At 46.3% G+C, this 19,822-nt stretch overlaps 1 protein-coding gene across 1 annotated transcript in view; it reads right to left on the bottom strand.

Annotated features, from left to right (window-relative positions):
- TMIE (transmembrane inner ear) overlaps nucleotides 1-19,822 on the bottom strand; it is a 31,858-nt gene that overhangs the window by 458 nt on the left and 11,578 nt on the right. The window contains exons 2-3 of the mRNA XM_027842143.1: nucleotides 11,160-11,277; nucleotides 760-909 (exon numbers count right to left, since the gene is read on the bottom strand). Of these exons, the coding sequence (XP_027697944.1) occupies nucleotides 760-909; nucleotides 11,160-11,277 (268 nt within the window). The remainder of the gene's footprint in view (nucleotides 1-759; nucleotides 910-11,159; nucleotides 11,278-19,822) is intronic.

Raw genomic sequence — 19,822 nt, 5'->3', positions numbered from 1 at the left:
TCTGGCATTGGCTGGGGTTATGTCATTACAGCTCCCCAAATACTGATTAGTCCTGGGATTCAGAGTCCTAGGACCCATTCTCCCTCACCCCACAAACCCATGACTCTGATACGTTGTAGCAGCCTGATCACAGACAAATCACCTCAACTCTCTGAGACTCAGTTTCCTCACCTGTAAGGAAAATGAGGGGGATGGAGAAGATGATCTCTAAGGTCCCTTCCGTCTCTGAATCTGAGTTCCTATGGGTCTCTAGATTCAAGGCTCACCCCCTCACTCTGAACACAGGGTCAGCCCTGAGCAGTCTCTCTTGAGTATGTTTCTAGCTTCCCAAGCACATCTGAGAATTCTCCCCTTCTGAGCTACCCAGGCCCTCTCTCCACCCCCAGTTTCACTCACTCAGCAACCACTCTACACGTGACAAAAACACTTGGGGGGAGCAAATGTTCTGCCATGCCAATCCACAATCACCAGCTTCGAGAGAATGATTATGGACAGCTGTGCAAACCCTCGGTCTTCCCTTCACAGTTGTCTGTCTTCCCTCGGGGTTCTCAACCCTAATGGGAGTTTGTGATGAAGGGGTTGGCTATAGAAGAATTTAGTGGGAATGGGGCATTTGGAATGCAGTCCTTAGGGATGTGGAACTTTGGAATGGAGGAGTCTGGCACAGAAAGTTTGGGATGGAGGGACTTCGGGAGGAAGGACTGCGTGACAGGAAGTTTGGGCTGGGGGAGTTGGGGGAAGAAGGAAAGCCTCACTCACCTCCAGGAACTTCAGTTAGCTCGGTCAGAGGGGGCACTGTCTCCAGCTTGTCTGTGTACATCTTAGCCGCCCTCCTTTGCAGGTAGCGCGCCTCGATCTCCTTTCGAGTCCGGGGCACTCGGCAGTTGAAGACACAGCATAGAGTGATAACTGTAAAGCAAAGAACAGAGACAGAGATGGGAGCGGGGCAAGAGCTGGGTTGGAGGCCGTGAGGCCAGGGATAGAGAAGGAACCAGGTTTTTTCTTCCTTTGTCCTTGGCAGGCTCATCCCAGACCCAGTTAAGAGAAATGGGTCGAACCACCGTGAGACCAGATCCCAAGCAAGGGATAGAAGGACTTGGGGCTCTGGTTAGTATAATTCAGAGCTCCTGTCCCTGAGTCCTGGTATTTCAACAAGAAGCAAGTTAGATTTTAATTTGTGTCGTATCTTACTACATTGTTTTTCTGTGTCCAGTTTTCTCCTCAGTCCAAAAGGTCCAAAAGGCAGAAGTTGACTATCCCTCAGGCTAGAGTCTATCTGAAGGCAGCCCCCTCAGACTAGGGGCTCCCAAAAATTGGGGTTATGCCTCCCTTATTATTTCTCTCTCCCACTGGCTTCTGGTCTAGGTTTTGTCCTTGAAGATGGCTCAGCCTGGGCATCCTCCTGAGGGTCGAATATGGACGCCTGTGTCCTCTGGGGAGAGCTGCTGGACGTTTGTGATTTTGGAGAGAGCAATCAGTCTTACTCCCTCACTTGTTTCCCCGGCTGTGACTATCTACCCCAAAACCCACAGGTTCAAATAGTGCCAAAATTTATTGTCCTGGATCCGGTACAGCCTGTCCAGGCCCAGGCCGCAGAACCAGCCGGGGGGGGGGGGGTGGGGTGGGAGAGTCAGATCTTATTAAAAACCAGATATTGAAAATTAAACTTTCAGGGCAAAACCACTGGAGGTGTGGGCTCAGGGCATGGGTATAGGGTAGTATGGTGGGGATATTTTGGAATCAGCAACAGAATTAATAATTAAGAATCCTGCCACTCCTCAAAGGATTATAAGATTTAGAATTGGAAAGGCTTGAAGATTATGTAGTCTGGTAGTTCTGAGACTTTTTGGTTCCAACATCCCTTGACATTCTGATAGTCTTTTTTTTTTTTTTAGGCAATTGGGGTTAAGTTACTTGCCCAGGGTCACATAGCTAGTAAGTGTCAAGTGTTTGGTCTGAGGCTGGATTTGAACTCGGGTCCATCCTGACTTCAGGGCCGGTGCTCTATCCACTGTGCCACCTAACTGCCCCGACATTCTGATATTCTTAAAAATTAGTGAGGACTCCGAAGAGATTTTGTTTTCCTTCGGAAGAGCTTTTGTTTGGATTACATCTATTAATATTTACCATATTAGAAATCAAAACTGATTAAATTCTAGCCCATTGCCTATTAATATAAATAAAATAGTTTATGAAAACTAACCATATTTAAAAAAAAACAAAAAAAAGCAAGAAGACTAGGCATTGTTTACATATTTTTGCAAATCTCTTTAATGTCTGTCTTAATAGAAGCCAGGTGGATGCTCATATCTGCTTCTGCCTTCAATCTGTTATGATGTGTTGTTTTGGTTGAATTACATAAAGAAAATTTGGCCTCACACAGATATATAGTTGGAGGGGTATTTTAGCAGGCAAATAATGTCTTAGTATTATTGTGAAAATAGCTTTGACCTCATGGACTCTCTGGAAGGAATCCCCAGAGAACACTTTGAGAAATGCTAATCTCATCCAAGCCCCGTGATTTTAAAGAAGAGGGAACTCAGGATGAAATAACTTTCCAAGGGTCATTGAGCTAGTAAGTAGGAGAGCTGAGATGCAAACCCAGGCCCTCTGTCTCCTGAGCCAGGCTGCATTTCACTGGACCACATGAAGACTGGCAACAGTCTAAGGATGTGGACTCATGGCCAATGCTTAATCAGGTGGACCAGGCCCTTGCTATGCACAGACCTCTGCCTTCTTCTGCCTACACAGGCACTGAACTTGAAAAATAAGTATAGATTGTATAAAATTAAGCTACATTTAATAGTACTGCCCCAACTCGGGCCGTTACTCAGACAGAGAAGGAAGAACAATTGCACAGAAATTAAGGATAGTTTGGCCCTTCCAAAGGGACATGTGTTTGGATTACAAGGGCCATTAGGCACCCTTATCCATGCTGTGAAAGTAAATGAAAGTGTGTGTGCATTCCCACAAGTATGGGATTGACACATATGATTGTCTAGGGTTCTGCCCCCAGCTCTAAACATTCTTTGTTCTAAAGTTTATGTTGTTCCAGCTTTGAAATTCTAGTGTGCTTGCTGGCATGGTCAATTTGGGAGAGTCACTGTTTTGGGGGGAAATCAATTGAAACAATTTGTCACTTTGGTCAAAACAGGCACACCTAGGGTTTGTATATAGGCGTAGGTACAAATGTATAAGATGCCATCATCAGCATCATGAATTCACCATGACCCCTTGAGTTCTGGGGAAGGGGGAGGAGAGGGGAGGGAGGTGTAGAGGAAGCTAGAGGCCATGTCCTGGCCTCCAGATTGGTTTACAGTTTGACCTGGAGTCCTTGGTTTCTTTGGGGCTCGGTTGTTGTCACCTCTGAAATAGGAAGATTGTGATTTGTATCTCCCAGCAGCCTGGCCACAGGGCTACACGCTCCAAAATTCAGGCTTCTCCCATACTCTTACCCATTCACTAACTTTAGTAGGGAAAGGTCCAGAGGACTAGATTTCTCCCATGGCATTTTCTCCCCATACACATTCTCCTTCGCCTGGAGGCTCCCAGCCTCCTCTGACATCATGCTTTCCCAAGGACTGGAGGGTTTGCCTAGACTGGATTTCCCATCCTTATGGGAGCTACAGAGGAAAGGAACTCCCAATCTTTAGGAGAATCAGGGTGGTGCTGTGTGAAACATAGCTGGGAAAACCTGAGCCCTAGCCACTTATTAGCTGGGTGACCCTGGGCAAGTCACTTCTCTTTCTGAGCCTCAGTTTCCTCACCTATAAAACAGAGATAACAATAATAATAATCACAGGCGTTTTAAAGGTAAAATATTCTGCAAACCTTAAAACTCTTTAGAAATGACTATTGTTGCTATTCATTTAATACACACTTAATGAAGCATAAATATGAGTTATCATTACTCAACACTGACCATCATTATTATTAGTGTTGAGCTAAAAACATTCCCTGGCTTCTCTGTTTCAGGACCACCCCCATTCCTGCAGTGCTGGGGGGGAAGGGAGGACAACTCCCACTGCTCATTGAGCCTGGGGAGCTAGCAAGCTTCAAAGGAGCCCCTGCAGATGTTGGCCTCTGTCTCATGCTGATGTTGCCAGGCTGGGGAGGGATGTGCAAACCTCCTCTGTCTCTTCCCTCACAAATATTTGCTTGGGATGTGTCTGAATTAGTTTTTAGAAGATTAAAAGGCAGGATTTTTTTTTTCCTTGGGAGAGCTGGTTATAGACTGATAATATGAAGGCTAGTGACAGCCTTTGACAGGTGACCTTGTATGTCCCTCTTCTCCACCCCCAGGACTGCATAAGGCTTATCACAGTGAGCCAGTGGTACAGTGCTTAGGTGGGACTAAGAATGAAAGCCAAGTATTTCATTCTCCATTGCCTTCCCCTGTTCTGTGATATTTGAGTAAACTGAAAAGAATCCCAGAATGGCAGGTCTGGGAGGAACCTTACAACAAACATAGGAGGTCAGAGCTAGAAAGAAATTTAGAACACAGAATTCTCAGCTGGAAGGGATCTTAGAGGTCATCTCTTCCATTTTACAGATAAAGAAACTGAGGCCAAAGAGAGGCAATGACTTGCCCAAAGTCACACAGCTAGTAAGCAATAGTCAAACTTCAACTCAGATTCAGGTCACCCCTTTGTCTTCTCCTAATCAATTACTGTGCCACTGCCCAAATACCCTCACTCCTCCTTTCTAGTTCTAGAACCCTAATTAAGCCAACTCTGTCATTTCTCTCACAAAGACTGTGTCAGGCTACTCTCCTATGGCCCCACTCCCCATCCCTGTAACTTTCTCAACCAAGATATTGTGGGGCTTAAAACTGTTGAATCTACAACAAGAGAGACTGAGGCAGAGCTCTGAGCTGATGGCATTTTATTAAAGGGTCCATGGTCCTCTCTAATGAGGTGGATCTCAGATCTTCCTCACAATCTGAGATGCTCCTTTCTTCCAGTACCTTGTTTCTATAGGGTTTGATACCCAAATATGCAGAAGAGGCATGGCAAAATACAAAATTTCATTGATGGACAGACCTTGCTCTTGAGGGCCAGAAAATGACATATCAGCCGGGGGAGAGGGTGTCCGCAGGTTGGGTAAAGCATGGGGTATCTCCACTGACTAAGTGGTCATCAGAGAGTCACCTGCTCATGTTGGACAAGATAGAATGGTCTGGAGGTACAAAGAAAAATTAGGAGGCTTTCCAAAGCATCAAAGCATCCCACCCATGCTAGGTTTAGACATGGAATTTGAGCAAAACAGGATGAGAGATCTTTGTCAGCATTCCATTAGTTGCCCAAGTGAGCCTCATAACTTAGTAAATAGGTAGTGAATATTACATTAAAGGCTGAAGCCCACTATAAGAACCTATCTACCCCTATATGATTTACATAGAATATCCAACTGATTAATGCTGATTGGAATAGAGTAGGGGTGCAAATGAATTATTCTCACAATACCCTTCTCTGGCCATCACTCTCCTACATGTGCTGTCTCCTCCTATTAGAATGTAAGCTCCTTGAGGGCAGAGGCCAGTTTCACTTTTGTATTTCTATCCCCAGTAGAGCTTGACATATAGTAAGCACTGAAGAAATGCTTTTTCCTTCATTCATATGATGACAACAGGTCTGCCAGGCAGCACCAAGACACACAGACAAACACACGTAACTGAAGATCATTAGTGGAAGGAGACCTGTCCTTGGTTGGATTCAGGAAGCTTGGGTTTGAATCCAGTCTTGGCATTCTGAGATCCTACCCAGGCATTTCGGTTTTTACCCTGGGCAAGGTTGGGAAATGCAAATGGAGAATTAAATACTTCACTGTGATGAGTGGATGATACAAATATTATGTCATTGGATCCTCACAACAGCTCCTGGGAGGTAAATGCAATTGTTATCCACATTTTACAACTGGGGAAACTGAGGCATGGAGTTTAGTGATTTGCTCAGGGCCACACAACTAGTAAGTATCTGGGTCAAATTTGAACTCAGATCTTCCTAACTCTAGCCCCAGTGCTCTATCCACTGAACCACCCAACTATCTAGAAGTATACAAGGTCATCTGTCAGGGGCTGCCTCTAGCTCTGAAATTTTCAGTCTATAAACAGCTCCCTCAGAGCCAGCTATGTGGTCTTGGGAAAGTCACTTACCTTATGAGGCAGTGTGGTACCAAGGAAACACAGAAGAAGGGTTAGATTTATTCCCCAGAGGACAGAACAGAAGCAATTGGTGGAAGTTACAAAGAAGAAACGTTAGGTCTGATGTCAAGAAAAACTTCTTAATGAGAACTATCCAAATGTAGAATGAAATGGGTTGCCTTGATAGGGAGTGAGTTCCCTGTCCTGAGAGGCCTTCAAGAAGTAGTTGAATAACACCGTGTTGGGTATATTATAACAGGGATTCCTTTCCTATGTGGGTTGAACTGGAGCACTTCTGAGATCCCTTCCAATTCTCCAATCCTGTGATTCTTTGATTCTATGACCCCTGGACCCAGCGACCTAGGCTTGAATCCCAGCTCTGACATTTCCTACCTGCCTGACCTAGGGCAGGTCACTCAGTCTCCAGTTCTCAGTTTTCTCCTTGACAAAATCAGAATAATAGTCTCCTCCAGGGACTCCTTAGGAAAGCATTGTGTAAGCCTTTAAGTACTATACAAATGTAAGCTATTATTATGATTACGGTGGAGGCAGCTGGCTATTAGGAAGCCAGGCTGCCTCTGGGGAAGGGTAGCTGAGTACGGAGGGTAGAGATAGCAAAGAGAGGTGATTCTCCTTCTCCTTCTTTGGGGCCCGTGGAGAGCCCTAAGAGTGGCATGGAGGCCTGAAATGGTTTGTCGGTGGAGAAAGACTTTAATAGGATTATGCTGTGAAATAGATTTGAATGTAGCCCATCACCTCCAGGGAGGAATGGAAAAGACTCAGCGATCCAGGGTCCCCTCCCGGCCAAGTCAGCTCGACTCTCTTCCCTGGGGGGGAGGGAGGATGTGGAGAGGAGGGTCTAAAGGGAGTCCAGGGAGGGAGCCAGGGTTAGTGCAAAGGTGCCATTAGAGAGAAGAGCCGAGGAGCTGGATGCCAAGAGGGGACACATGGAAGGCAGATGGAAATGTGGTCCTGGCTCCCTTCCCTGACTCACACATCTGGATGGGGCCACCCCCCCAAGAGGACCCACCCAGTGACTTCATCCTCCCAGCACCCCATGGTCTCTGCCACCCAGATTTCTTTAGCTCAGAGTGCGGAGGGGTCACTCCCCCCCCCAACTTCTCTGTTCCCGCCTCGGGTTCCTTACTCTTTAGGTGTTCCAGGTTCTGATTTCAGGTCTTGAGGAGGCCCCAATATACCCTCGACTCAGTCCCCTGCCCACAGGAGGTGGTAGAGCAGAATGAAAGACGCCTGAGAGAAGAAAAAGCAGGCCGGGGTTCTAGTTCTATCCCTGCCATTACATAACTGTGTGTCATTCAGTCTCCACGAGCCCCAGGACAGTCAGACTTGGCACAACTCTGCCTCCCTTAAATCCAGTTCACACACTAGTCAAGACATCGCCCTGTGACGTCATTGGTCCTCTTCAAAAACTAAGGACAAATCAACAACAAGGGACAACAACAATATTGTACGTGCTGGGAGCTGGAAATACAGAGACAAACACAAAACGAGTCCCTGCCCTCACGGAGCTTACATTCCGTCTGAGGAGACGTACAAATAAAGGCATATCAGATATGGACTTCATGGTGCAAGGAACTCCTATGAAGGAAATTCCATCTACTGAAACCGAGTGGCACCCCATTTGGCCACCTAGAGTCTTACTGGGTTGGTAGGAACACATGGCCCCAGCAGGAGGACCCCAGTGGGACTGAGGCTCCGTTTCTCAAGTTGTGACTGGTGGTTAAGTGATTCTTCCCGACTCCAAGGTCTGCTCTCTACCCTCTACCCTCTGTAGCACACTGTTGCCTCTCTTGTGCAAATAATAATAATAATAATAATAATAAATAAAATAAATAAATAGGTGCAAAAACAGAGGCTCAGAATAATGAAGTGATTTGTCCAGGGTCACAGGTACTTCTTAAGAGGCAGGGTTTGAATGGAAGTCTTCCCGATTCCGAGGCCAGTTTTCCACACACTTTACCATGGGGTCTCCCATAGATAAGATATATATAAAAATAAATGGGAAGTAATGGCAAGTGGAAGCAATCCATGGGGTGGGGGGAGGGGGTTAGGTTCAGAAAAGAGCTCATATAGAAGATAGAACCCGAGTTAAATGTCTGAACTGAGGGAACATTGACCCTGAATGAAGACAGGGCCAATGACAAGAAAGGTGAGGCCAACACAGGACAGGTTCCCGACCAAACCTGTAAATGAAGGAGTGGGACATTCTGCCGGCTGGCTCTGTTCTGTAGGGACGTCCCATCAGGCAGGTTGGTGTAGGGCACCATCCCCAGCTGCTGGGTTATTGTAAGTCGGCAGCACTTGGAATGCCAAAGGCCCTGCCTTCTTTAACCCATGAATGTAAAAGCCTGTTGCCTCTCCTTTCTCCCATTTCTCTATGATCCTCCACCTCCCATCCCTGAACTCTTCCTTCTCTTCGGCTTGGAGTCCCATTTCCCTGAGCCATGGAGAGCGACCAAACGGAGGTTTTCAAGATGGAGAGAGAAAAAGGCCAAAGGTGAGAAGACTAGGGCTCAATTTCCAGGCCTGCCACTGACTCATTGTATGACCTTGGACGTCACCTCATCTCTCTAGGCCACCATTTCTTCACCTGAAAATGGGGGGAACTGATTAGACGAATATTTGAATTTCTACCCAGCTCTAACATTCCACATCCTAATGAGTTTACCATTGCCTTACAACTCCACTGCATAGTGGATAGAGAGCCAGCCTTGGTGTCAAGAATACCTGGTGTCAGGTCTCTCCTCCCACACTAACTGGACACATGACCTTGGGCAAGATACTTAACTTCTCAGTGCCCTAGGCAAGTCTATAAAGGCATAAGTTGCAGAGAAGAGGCTGTGGTAGAGGGACTTTGTGCATCTGGGAGTTCCTGTTACTAATGATATCACACATCTAGTCTATATACCTACCTGTCCATAGTATAGTATGAGATAGGAAAGACTGGGATGGGTAGGGAATGTTCTGTGATTAAAGTGGACAGCCACTGGGGTCAAGTCTCAGCTCTTTTACTAACTGGGTCATTCTGAACAAATGACTCCCCCTCACTGAGTCTCAGTTTCCTCAGCTGCAAAATTGGAATAATAATATTTGTACTGCCTTTATCATAGGACTATTTAGAGATAAAGGGCTTGAACTTACTTGCTTAAAAAAAACCCATTAGAATGTTTATTGAATAAAGCATGAGTTATTATCATTGTCAAAAGGGGCTTACTCAACTGGTCCTCCGTCCCACACCAGACCTGCAGCTGGACAGCCTTCTCCCTCCATCCCACACCATTGACACCCTGCCTTGGACAAGCCAGGTTCGCTTTCCCATGAACCCTAGCCAGGCAGAGCCAGAAAAAGAATCACATGCCAAATCCCAACCAAAGACAGCCTTCCAAAGGCTGAAAGAAACCACTGGAACAAAGGCCCCTGTGGTATAGTGGAAGGAATGAAGGCAGAACTGGGAATCAGGACACCTGGGTTCTATTCACAGCTATGACATTCGCTGTGTGAACTTAAACTAGTCGTTTCCTGCCTCTCTGGACCTCAGTTTCCTCATCTGTAAAGGAGGGATAATAACACTTGTTCACGTTAGTTACTCCACAGTATTCTTATGGAGAGACCAGTTTATGAGCAGCCAGAACTCTACCATGCCAACAAGGATGAAGAGAATAAGAATCACAGATAGAGACGCAGAGCTTAGGGGCCAGCAAGTCCACGGTGATTGGATTATCGGGGTCTCAGGGGATGATTGGCTGAGTCCTCTACATCAGTAAAACTCAAGAGCCAGCGAGGAGGTACCTTGGACCTGCCTCGTTTTATGCAGAACTCAATGTGAGTCATCGGAGGGATATGGCATTGGATAAAACGCAGTCAGTCATTGTGAGACTTGGGAGCCGCGTGTAACCTATGGTTGGAGGAACTGCCGAGGGATTTCCATCTTGGCCCCACCCAGTTTGCCCTCCTTTCCTTATCTGGGTGTTGGCCCTTTAAATGGGACCAGGGGAGTTGGGGGAGGGGGAGGGGAATCATTAACTGGGCATTCTAGGGACAGAATGACAGGAATCCCTTCCCAACACCGGGCCCCGTAATTATAGTAATTACCCTGAGGCAACCTTCCCTGGCAAAGAGGGCTCTAGTCACTGGGCAGAGTCCCTCCCACCGCCCCCATTGCCAGTTTCCTCCGTCCCGCAGACCCCAAACAGGGACATTTTGAGCACCAGAAGGTGCCAGAAACAACTAGGGGCCTCCTGTGGTTAGTCAACTAGCACTTACCAGAATTCCTCCATTGCACGGTCTGCGACTAGCATTTACCATAACTTTTCAGCCCTAGTCTGTATGCCTTCCACAGGTTGCCTGACTGCAACAAACCTGACCTTCTCATCCTTCACAGGGTGCCCTTTGGAGAGGTAGCCCAACAATGGAAGAGGCTGCCCAGGTCTCTGTACTCCCCCCAAGCCCATTGTCCTTCCCTCCTTCAGCTCACTCCCCATTCCATCCCTGAGCTCTGATATACCTCTGGGGTGGTTAAGCTCGGGACATTGGCTGGCTCTGAGGGTCAGTCCTTTGTTTCAGAAGAGGACCAAGAACATAGCAACGTGATGGGTGATGTCTTGACTACTTTTGCACCTAAGTGAGGATCATAGGATCATAGATTTGGAGTTAGAAAGAAACTTAGAGTCCTTCTAGCCCAATTTTTACATTTTTACAAATAAGGAAACCAAGGCCAGGAATGTATAAGAGACTTGCCTATGGTCAAATAATTGGTATTTGAACCCAGATTCTCTGAGACCAAATTCAATTATCCATCCTCCATACCGAGCTGCCTTGTATGAGGTGAACAGAAAATTGGGAGTGGGGGAGATAGGAAAGAAAAGGTAAAACTGATCAGGTAGCAAAGGTAGGAAGCAGGGTGGGAAGAAAAGAAGGGAAGAAAGGGTGGGGGAGGAAAGGGTCTTAGGGGAGGAACGGGGGCATGGTAGGAGGAAGGGCTAGGGGCACTACTTACTGATGGACAGGACAAAGAGGGAAAATATGCCAACCACGTGCCACAGGCGCATGTCCCAGAAGACGATGGTCTCCTTGGTGAGTGGGGGAGGTTTGGGTTTTGGGGGTGCTGTGCTGGGCTGCAAGAGACAAAAGGGAGAGAGGGCTGAGAGAGGAGGAGACAAGGCGGAGAGACATTAGGGAGCCCAGAGTCCCTTCGAGTTCTAATCCCAGGAATGTGACTCCCCATCTCCCCCCACATAACCCCACTCCCACTCTCTGCCCGAGCTTCAGTGGGCTCAGCTGTTGAGATGATACTGGAGCCATAGCCGCCCATTCTGCCACCGGGGCAAACATTGATCGCCCAGGGCCAACAGCACCAGGCGGTCCTTTGGATAACAAATTCAATTTGAGGGAGGTGTGGGAGGAGACCTGGTTAAGAGTCTTCAATTCACTTCTATTCCATCCAATTCAGCTTATTCTAGCTTGCTCTGTACTAGGCACCAAGGATACAAGAAAAAAGAAGAAATAATCCCTGCCCAACAAGCTTGCATTTTATCACTGGATGTTTATTACCGGATGGAAATTAAGTTATTAAAATATTACAATTTTTTGGAAAGTTCCCAGACCCCCAGGTTGAGAATCCCTGGACTCCATGGTCTCTAAACACTCTTCTTTCTGTATATCAGGCGGGTCCTAATTTTCTGTATGACCTTGGGTGATAGATCCACTCACCTCTCTGGGTGCCAGTTACTTCATCTGTAAAATGAGGGGAATTCACCAGATCTCTAAGACCCTCACAAGCTCTAAATCGTCAGGTTTAGGGCTAGCTCCCTCAGATCAGGGGCTCCCTGAAGAAGGGACACATTACTGGGGGACAGGACGTCGACTCTCTGGACACAAGGTTTCCATGAGTAGAGGTTTCTCTTCTGTTGGGGGAGGCTGGAGCCCCTAGAGTGAAGAATTTCTTATTTCAAATACTTGTTCTTGCTAACTAGTTTCTCATGCCAATTGTGGTACAATCCACAGACCATCAGGTTACAGGACCCTAGAGAGTCGGAAGGGACCTTAGAAATCAACTAGTCCAACCTCCTTATTTTACAAATAGGGAAAATGAGGTCCAGAGAGAGGAAAGGATTTGTCCAAGGCCATAAATAGCATTAGCGAAAGAACCTGAATTTATCATCAGGTTTTATGACTCTCGATGCTTTCCCTCAATGTACCACATTGCCCTGGAAAGGATTTCAAGACTGACTTTGTGATCTGGGACTCAGTCTCCTCTTCTGAAAAATGAGGGGATTGAACTAGATGATTCTAAGTTCACTTCTAGCTCTGAAATTCTATGTTCTGAGTTCTAAGGCAGTTTGACATTCTGTGTTCTAAGATCCCTTACCACTGTGAAATTCCATGCTCCTAAATGGGGCAAGAGGGTGGTGATAAGACTCTGAACTGGTGTCTGCATTGACCCTGCCCGTATTTCCTAAGACTGTGCCTCACCCATTCCAGCTTATCCCACAGACATACATATAAAAACCTTCATTAGAGACCCCTACCGTTCTGTTGCCAGGATCAAAGCAACATGGGAAAGTTTAAGACCTTTGTCAGGAGTCTCTACAATATAGCTCTATTATGAGTCTTTCCTCAATCAAAATCTGTTCTCTGGAAAGGCCAATGAGAGTGGTCACTTAAATGCTCCTGATCCACCTCCCCCTCAGCGAGGGGCTCCTTGAGGGTAGGAGCCAGTCCGTTTGCCTCTCTGAAAGTCCCCAAAATGAGTGGTCCTAGGCGTGTCATGTGTCATGGACCCCTTTGGCAGTCTGGTTTCTCAGAACCATGCTTTTAAATGTATAAGGTAGACTCCATCTGATTACAAGGAAAACCAAATTATAAGGAAATTAAGTTTTCACAATGTTATAATTTTTTTAAAGTTCCCAGACCCCCAGGTTGAGAACCCCTGGACTCCATGATCTCTAAACACTCTTCTTTCTGTATATCAAGTGGGTCCTAATTTGCTACTTACAAGCTGTATGACCTTGGGTGATAGATCCACTCACTTCTCTGGGTGCCAGTTACTTGATCTGTAGAATGAGAGGAATTCACTAGGTCTCTAAGACCCTCAAAAGCTCTGAATCCTCTGATTTAGGGCCAGCTCCCCTCAGATCAGGGGCTCCCTGAAGAAGGGACAAATCTTCCCTTCTCTTACCTACAGCTTCCTCAAAGACACCCCAGCCCTCGGCATCCTGGTACAGAGGGTTTGGGGGGGCACAGAAATGAGAAAAGGCAGAGGAAGGGAGAGTTTCTCTTTCAATCCATTACGTGTTTCCCTGAGGCACTGGACATACCCACAGGGTTTGGCACAGACCTGTGCCTATGCCTTGTTCTTTATTTCCAAATGTATTAGGGTCGATCTCCCCACATGAAAAAGACCGGCAGGAGACCCAATGGTGGGAGACAAAAAAAATGTCTTTTGGGTCTAGGTTAAGAGAATTAACTCCTGAAGATGGGGGTGGGCAGGGGACACCAGAGGTGACCCCCTATGATCTAAAGAGGGGACAGACCCTTTACAGAAGACAAATGAGACCACCTATCCTCAAAGAAAGCTGGAAAAGCATTGGATCAGAGAGTGCACATCGGAATTATGGTCTTAATAGCAACAGCGGCAATAATAAAAATAATAATTATTATCATTATAATCATACCTCCAAGTCCTAATTCTTCTCGCCTAATAATAGCTCACATTTATGCAGGGCTTTAAGGAAGGTTTACAAAGAGCTTGGGAGGTAGGTAAGGCAAGTATTTGTATTATCATTCCCATTTTACAGAGAGGGTAAATGAGGTTCGGAAATCAGAAGGGATTTGCCCAAGGTCACACAGCCTGTAATTATCTAGTAGGTGCAAGAGGCAAGTCTCTTGGCTCCAAGTTCAATGTTCTACCTAGCTGGAAGGGAGGGAAGGGGGGCACTGCCACCTTTCCCCACCCCTCAAGAAATGGATTCTCACAAGAGCTAATTGCCGTCCTCAGGAGGAGAAGAAAGCAGAAGGATGCTAGGGTCTGGGGCGGCTGTCACATCTACGGACCACACCTGCCCTCTGGTGGTCACACAAGTTAACACCAAGGTTCTTCCTCAAGTATTTTCTGAAAGACAAGTATATTGTCCTAGAACTAGTCTGGAATCAGGGACATCACGGGAGCAGGGCGCTGGTTTTGCCCATCAGGGGAGCTGTGAGCACCAGCAGGGCATGCAGACTGTTCTTCAAAGATACCAAGGGGAAGAGAAGGGAATAGTTATTTATTAAATTTATTTATTTAAATAAATTTATTATTATTTAAATGTATTTAGTTTTTTAAAATTTATTTTGTATTTATTTATTTATTTTGCAAGGCAATCAGGGTTAAGTGACTTGCCCAGGGTCACACACAGCTAATAAGTGTCAAGTGTCTGAAGCCAGATTTGAACTCAAGTCTTCCTGACTCTGGGGCAGGTGCCTCTATCCACCTAACTGCCCTAACAGCATGGGATTTAGAACTGTGGGGAACCTTTAGGGCCGTCTAATCCAACTCACTCGTTTTAGAGAAAAAAGAAAACATGTCCCATATTGAGTAAAGTGACTTGCCTAAAGAATGTAAGCTCAAAAGCATGTATTAATAATAATAACATATATAAGCTCATTTGATCCTTACAGCAACCTTGAGAGGTAAGTACTGTAATTACGTGGGTTGATCGATGCTCTAGACAGATATTTATTTGGCCAAACTCCTCTAGATTTTATTTGTCTTTCTCTCGTTGCAGGATGTCAGCTGAGAAGGATTTATAAGATGAAAGGGGGTTCTAAGAAGTTTATTCGAATCCATTTCAATCCCAGGGGGTCCGAGCTCCTGGGAGAGGGCCATACAGTGGTGACCAGATCCTGGAGATGGTGACCTGGCGCTGTTTGACAGAGAAGGGACGGCTGTGCCATGAAGCCCCAGCAGACGACCACCAATGAGGGAAAAAAATGCATGCCCCATTTACTCAATAGAATGCAAGAGCAGGAATAAAAATCGTAATAGCAATAATGACAGTCTCCCACCAACACATACAATGTCCACAAAGGGACACAGCCTCATAGAAATCTAGCAGGGAGGCACATGAATAGGGAAACCTTTCTCCCCAGGGCAACTTTCACCTCTGGATCGCAGGCCCTGACGACCTTGGTTACCAAATAAGAGACTATTTGATTGTAAAGCACTCAGCACAGTGCCTGGCATATAGTAGACATTTACTAAATACATTTAAATAATAATAAATTTATTTAAATAAATAAATTTAATAAATAACTATTCCCTTCTCTTCCCCTTGGTATCTTTGAAGAACAGTCTGCATGCCCTGCTGGTGCTCACGGCTCTCCTGATGGGCAAACCAGCGCCCTGCTCCTCTGCTCAGAAGGGTCAAGCTCTTTTAGCTTGACCTGATCTCATTACACTTAATTCTTCCCCTTAGTCTCTAATCATAACCTAATTCTGATTCCATTTATTTGTGCCCATGGGTGATCTCCTTCAATTCAAGTCAATAAACACTTATTTTACTTATTATACCACCTGTGAAGGGCAGGGAGGTCCTGGTGGTTGGTGTTTCTTGTATAAACAACAGGTCCCTGGCCTCAGGGACTCAAGTTGTTGTATAAACAACTGGTCTGGGGCCTTGGGGAAGCTTAAAAACTTAATGGGGAGGCAGAAGATGGACACAAATAACTGAGTGAGGGGAGGGTCTGAGCCTTATCTAAACTTTGCATCTCCACCAGGTCCCAGTACAGTTCCCTGAACAGCGGGAGGTGCTTAATTAATTAATGCCTGTTGCATTGAGTTCCCGCAGCAAAGCAGCCTAGCTTGGTCCTGCCCATCACAGCCGCCAACAATAATAACCATCCCACACATTTATAGAGACCTTGACGGTTTACAAAGCACATTATCACATCTCTGTTGATGCTCTCTGAGGGACCGCCCACATCTTCCTAGGGTTTCTGGAAGAAGACAATGCACCGCCTTGCCCAAGCCCCTGCAGGCTTCACACGGCCACTTAGTGCAAGTCAAATAGACCCAATAAGCATTTGGGAAACAGCTGGACAGGCGCAGCCTAGGGTGGGCAGGCAGGAGGGATACAGAGCCCACGGCCCTGTCAGCCAGTGCATGCTCTATACTGAGCAGACACACCTACGTAACAGACAAGCAAACTCGTGTTGGAAGCCTACTGCATGTGGGTCACCGTGCTGGCTCCGGGAGGAGAGAGCAAAGCTTAGTAAAGCACAGTCGTGGCCTCTAGTAAGAGGAGGCCCCGAACACAAATCATGGTAATTCCATTGAAAGCCTTTATCAAGAGCCAGGCACTGAGCTAGAAATGAGAGTGGCCCCTGTCCTCAAGGAGGTTATATTCTACCGGAAGAAAGAGTGTGAACAAATAAGCCAACACAGAATACATGGAAAGTAATTTGGGGCAGGGGCGCTAACCATCAGGGGCGTGTGTGAAAGGTGACGATGGAGCCTTGAATGGAGCTAGAGATTCCAAAAGATGGAGGTAAGGAGGAAGACCATGGCTACTGCGGGATGAGGGCGTCCCAGAGAAGCCAACCGAGTGGGCGGTGAGGCCCGAGGAAGGTCTTCAGTGGGAGGCTTCCTTTCTGATCCCAGAGTTAGAGCCAAAAAGGGTCTTAGCCGTCCCTCCAGTCCCACCCCTTCATTGGAGAGGATGAATGAAGGCCCAGAAAACTTGAGGGGCTTTTTCCAATCCCTCATATCATTGCCGCTTAGCATTGTGATGGGGACAGAGCCTACTCTGAGCACAGACACAGCCTCACTACTACCCTGGGTTTATGCCTCATGTGCAAAGAAAAGGTCACCTTGAGTTTTGGGCTACGGCTAGAGAGTGGGAGGCCCAATCAGGCCTTGGAGAAACCCTTAGGACTCGCTAGATTCTAAAACAGCCAAGACTGGTCTGATATTAGGGATAACTGAGATACAGAAATGGGAACAGTGTACACATGTGCACATGCATACGTGTGCACGTGCATGTGTTATGTGTTTGTACGCATGTGCATACACATGTATGGATATTGTGCATGTGTGTGTTATGCTTACATGTATACACGGTATTCCAAAATCCTTAGTGCTGTTCTGTGTATGTGCATGTGTATATGCACATATAGGAGCATATGTGTGTACATGTATATGAGCAGCCAGGTGGAGCTGTGTGACTCTGGAGAAGTCACTTAACCCTCTTTGCCTCAGTTTCCTCATCTGTCAAATGAGCTGGAGAAGGAAATGGCAAACCACTTCAGTGTCATTACCAAGAAAATCTCAAATGTGGTCATGAAGAGTCAGACATGACTGAAACAGCTGAAGAATAACTACCATATGTGTGTGCATATACACGTGTATATGTGTGTGTGTGTGTGTATATATATATACAGAGAGAGAGAGAGGGAGAGAGAGAGAGAGAGAGGTTTGGTGGTGCAGTAGATAGAGTACTGGGCCTGGAGTCAGAAAGATCTGAGTTCAAATTTGACCTTAGATACTTACTAGCTGTGTGACCCTGGTCAACCGCTGTTTGCCTTAATCCACTAGAGGAGGAAATGGCAAACCACTCCAGTTTCTTGGCCAAGTAACCCCCAAATAGGGTCATGAAGAGTCAGACATGATTGAAAATGACTGAATAACATTTATAAGCCTATATATAGTGTCCCTAGACAAAACTATGAAGTATCATGGTCATCCCTTAGTCTCCCTATCATGCTCCCACTTGGCCATCTTTCTTCCCTTATAAAAGCCGCCCCCAATTAAAACACCCCTCCTGGGCCTGAGCTCTCATGTTCCTTCCCTACTCTCTTCACAATCAAAATTTCCATTCTCTCATTGTCTTACTCTCAGCAATCTGACAAATGAATTTGCCACATTATTAATTGATAACGTTATCCCACTAGTCCCAGGGTCACTTGACCCAGGCAAACAGAGAGGGCAACGCCTAATGGATCTCTAATGGAAGAATTTCCGATCCCGGTAAATGGATTGTGAGCATATTTGGGGGCATAAGGGCCGTCTCAGTGCATGAAGAGAACATTATGGCTTTCTGATTATCTTTCTTCCCAGACATTCCCCTCTTCCAGACTTTCCTGTTACCATCCAGGGCACCACCGCCCTCCCGGTTCACCCAGGCTGGCAACCTCATTGTCACCCTTGCCTCCTCACTCTCACTCAGCCCACGTATCCGATCCACTGACAAATCTTGTCATTTCTATCTTAATAATGCCCCAGCCAGCACCCTAGTCCTCAGATCCTTATCACCTCTCAACCGCAATAGTCTCCTAATGATCCCCCTCATCTCATATTTATCCCCACTCAGTCAGTAAGCATTTATTAAATGCACCGGGTATTGTGCTAAGCACTGGAGATATAAAGAGAGTCCCCCAAAAAGTCTGTCCTCAAGAAGCATATGTTGTAATAGAGGAGACGATTAGGTTCATAGAAAATAAGTCCTGATTAGATTAATAGTCATTTGAAAGTGGAAGGCATTAGCAAGGAGGGGAGACTGAAAAGAGCTCCTATAGAAAGTGAGATGTAAGTTCCGCCTTGACCATGAAGTAGAGGTGAGACGTCAAAGCATTCCGACCATCCTTGGCTCAGTGGCCGATGGGATTTTCTGACCTATCATCCCCACTCTTCAATAAACTACGATGACTCCTTGTTAGCTTCAGGACCAAATCTACTGTTCTCGAATTGCTGTTTGAAGCTCTTCATGACCTGGTTCCTTCCTGGAACCTTCACGCATTTCTCACGTTCCATCCTCCTCCCTCCACACGCTCCGTGATCTAGCTGCTTTGGCTTAGCTGCTGCTCCTTGAACTCGCCTGATCTTTCTGCTGGCTGCTCCTCATGCCCAGAAGGCTCTCTCTCCACACCTTCACCTTTTAGTTTCCCTACCTTCCCTCCAGACTCACCTCTACTCCAGAGCGGGGGCCATCTCCAGTCATCCAGATCTGTATCTGGACACTGAACTCGGATGGCTCCAGAGGAGAAAGTGAGGCTGGTGACTTTGCACAGCCCTCCCTCACTTAAATCCAATTCACCTGCATGTCAAGGCATCACCTCCCTGATGTCACGGTCCTCTTTGAGAACGAAACAGCAATCTTCTCCAGGGGACTGAAGGTGAAATGCACCACTCACCTCTTGCTAGAGATGCGATGAACTTAAAATGCATGGAGAAACAAACATTTTGGGCACGGCCGATGTAGGAATTTGTTTGGCTGGACTATGCACGACTATGACGAGGGTTTTGTTTTTCAGATTGCGGGGTGGTGGGATTTAATAAGAGAAGAGGCAGTAGGAGGGATACGTTATAAATGCAAGGAAAAATAAATTTAGGTGCAGCTAGGTGGCACAGTGGATAGAGCACTGACCCTGGAGTCAGGAGGACCTGAGTTCAAGTCCGGTCTCAGATCAGGCACTTCACACTTACTAGGTGTGTGCCTCTGGGCAAGTCACTTAACCCCAATTGCCTAAAAAAAAAAAAAAAAAAAAAAAAAAAGTGAAAAAATAAATAAACAAATTTGGGGGGGAAAAAGACACCTCAAATTCCACCTTCTGCAGGAGGTCTTTCCTAGTCTCTTCAGCAGCTAATAATACCTTTACCTTTCAGATTCCCTTCATCTATTTAGG

The sequence above is a fragment of the Vombatus ursinus genome, unplaced genomic scaffold, assembly GCF_900497805.2.
Source record: "Vombatus ursinus unplaced genomic scaffold, bare-nosed wombat genome assembly UNPS02014867.1, whole genome shotgun sequence".
Lineage (NCBI taxonomy): Eukaryota > Metazoa > Chordata > Mammalia > Diprotodontia > Vombatidae > Vombatus > Vombatus ursinus.
The sequence above is the reverse complement of the archived record's forward strand: the minus strand, read 5'-3'. Positions and strand labels throughout refer to the sequence as shown.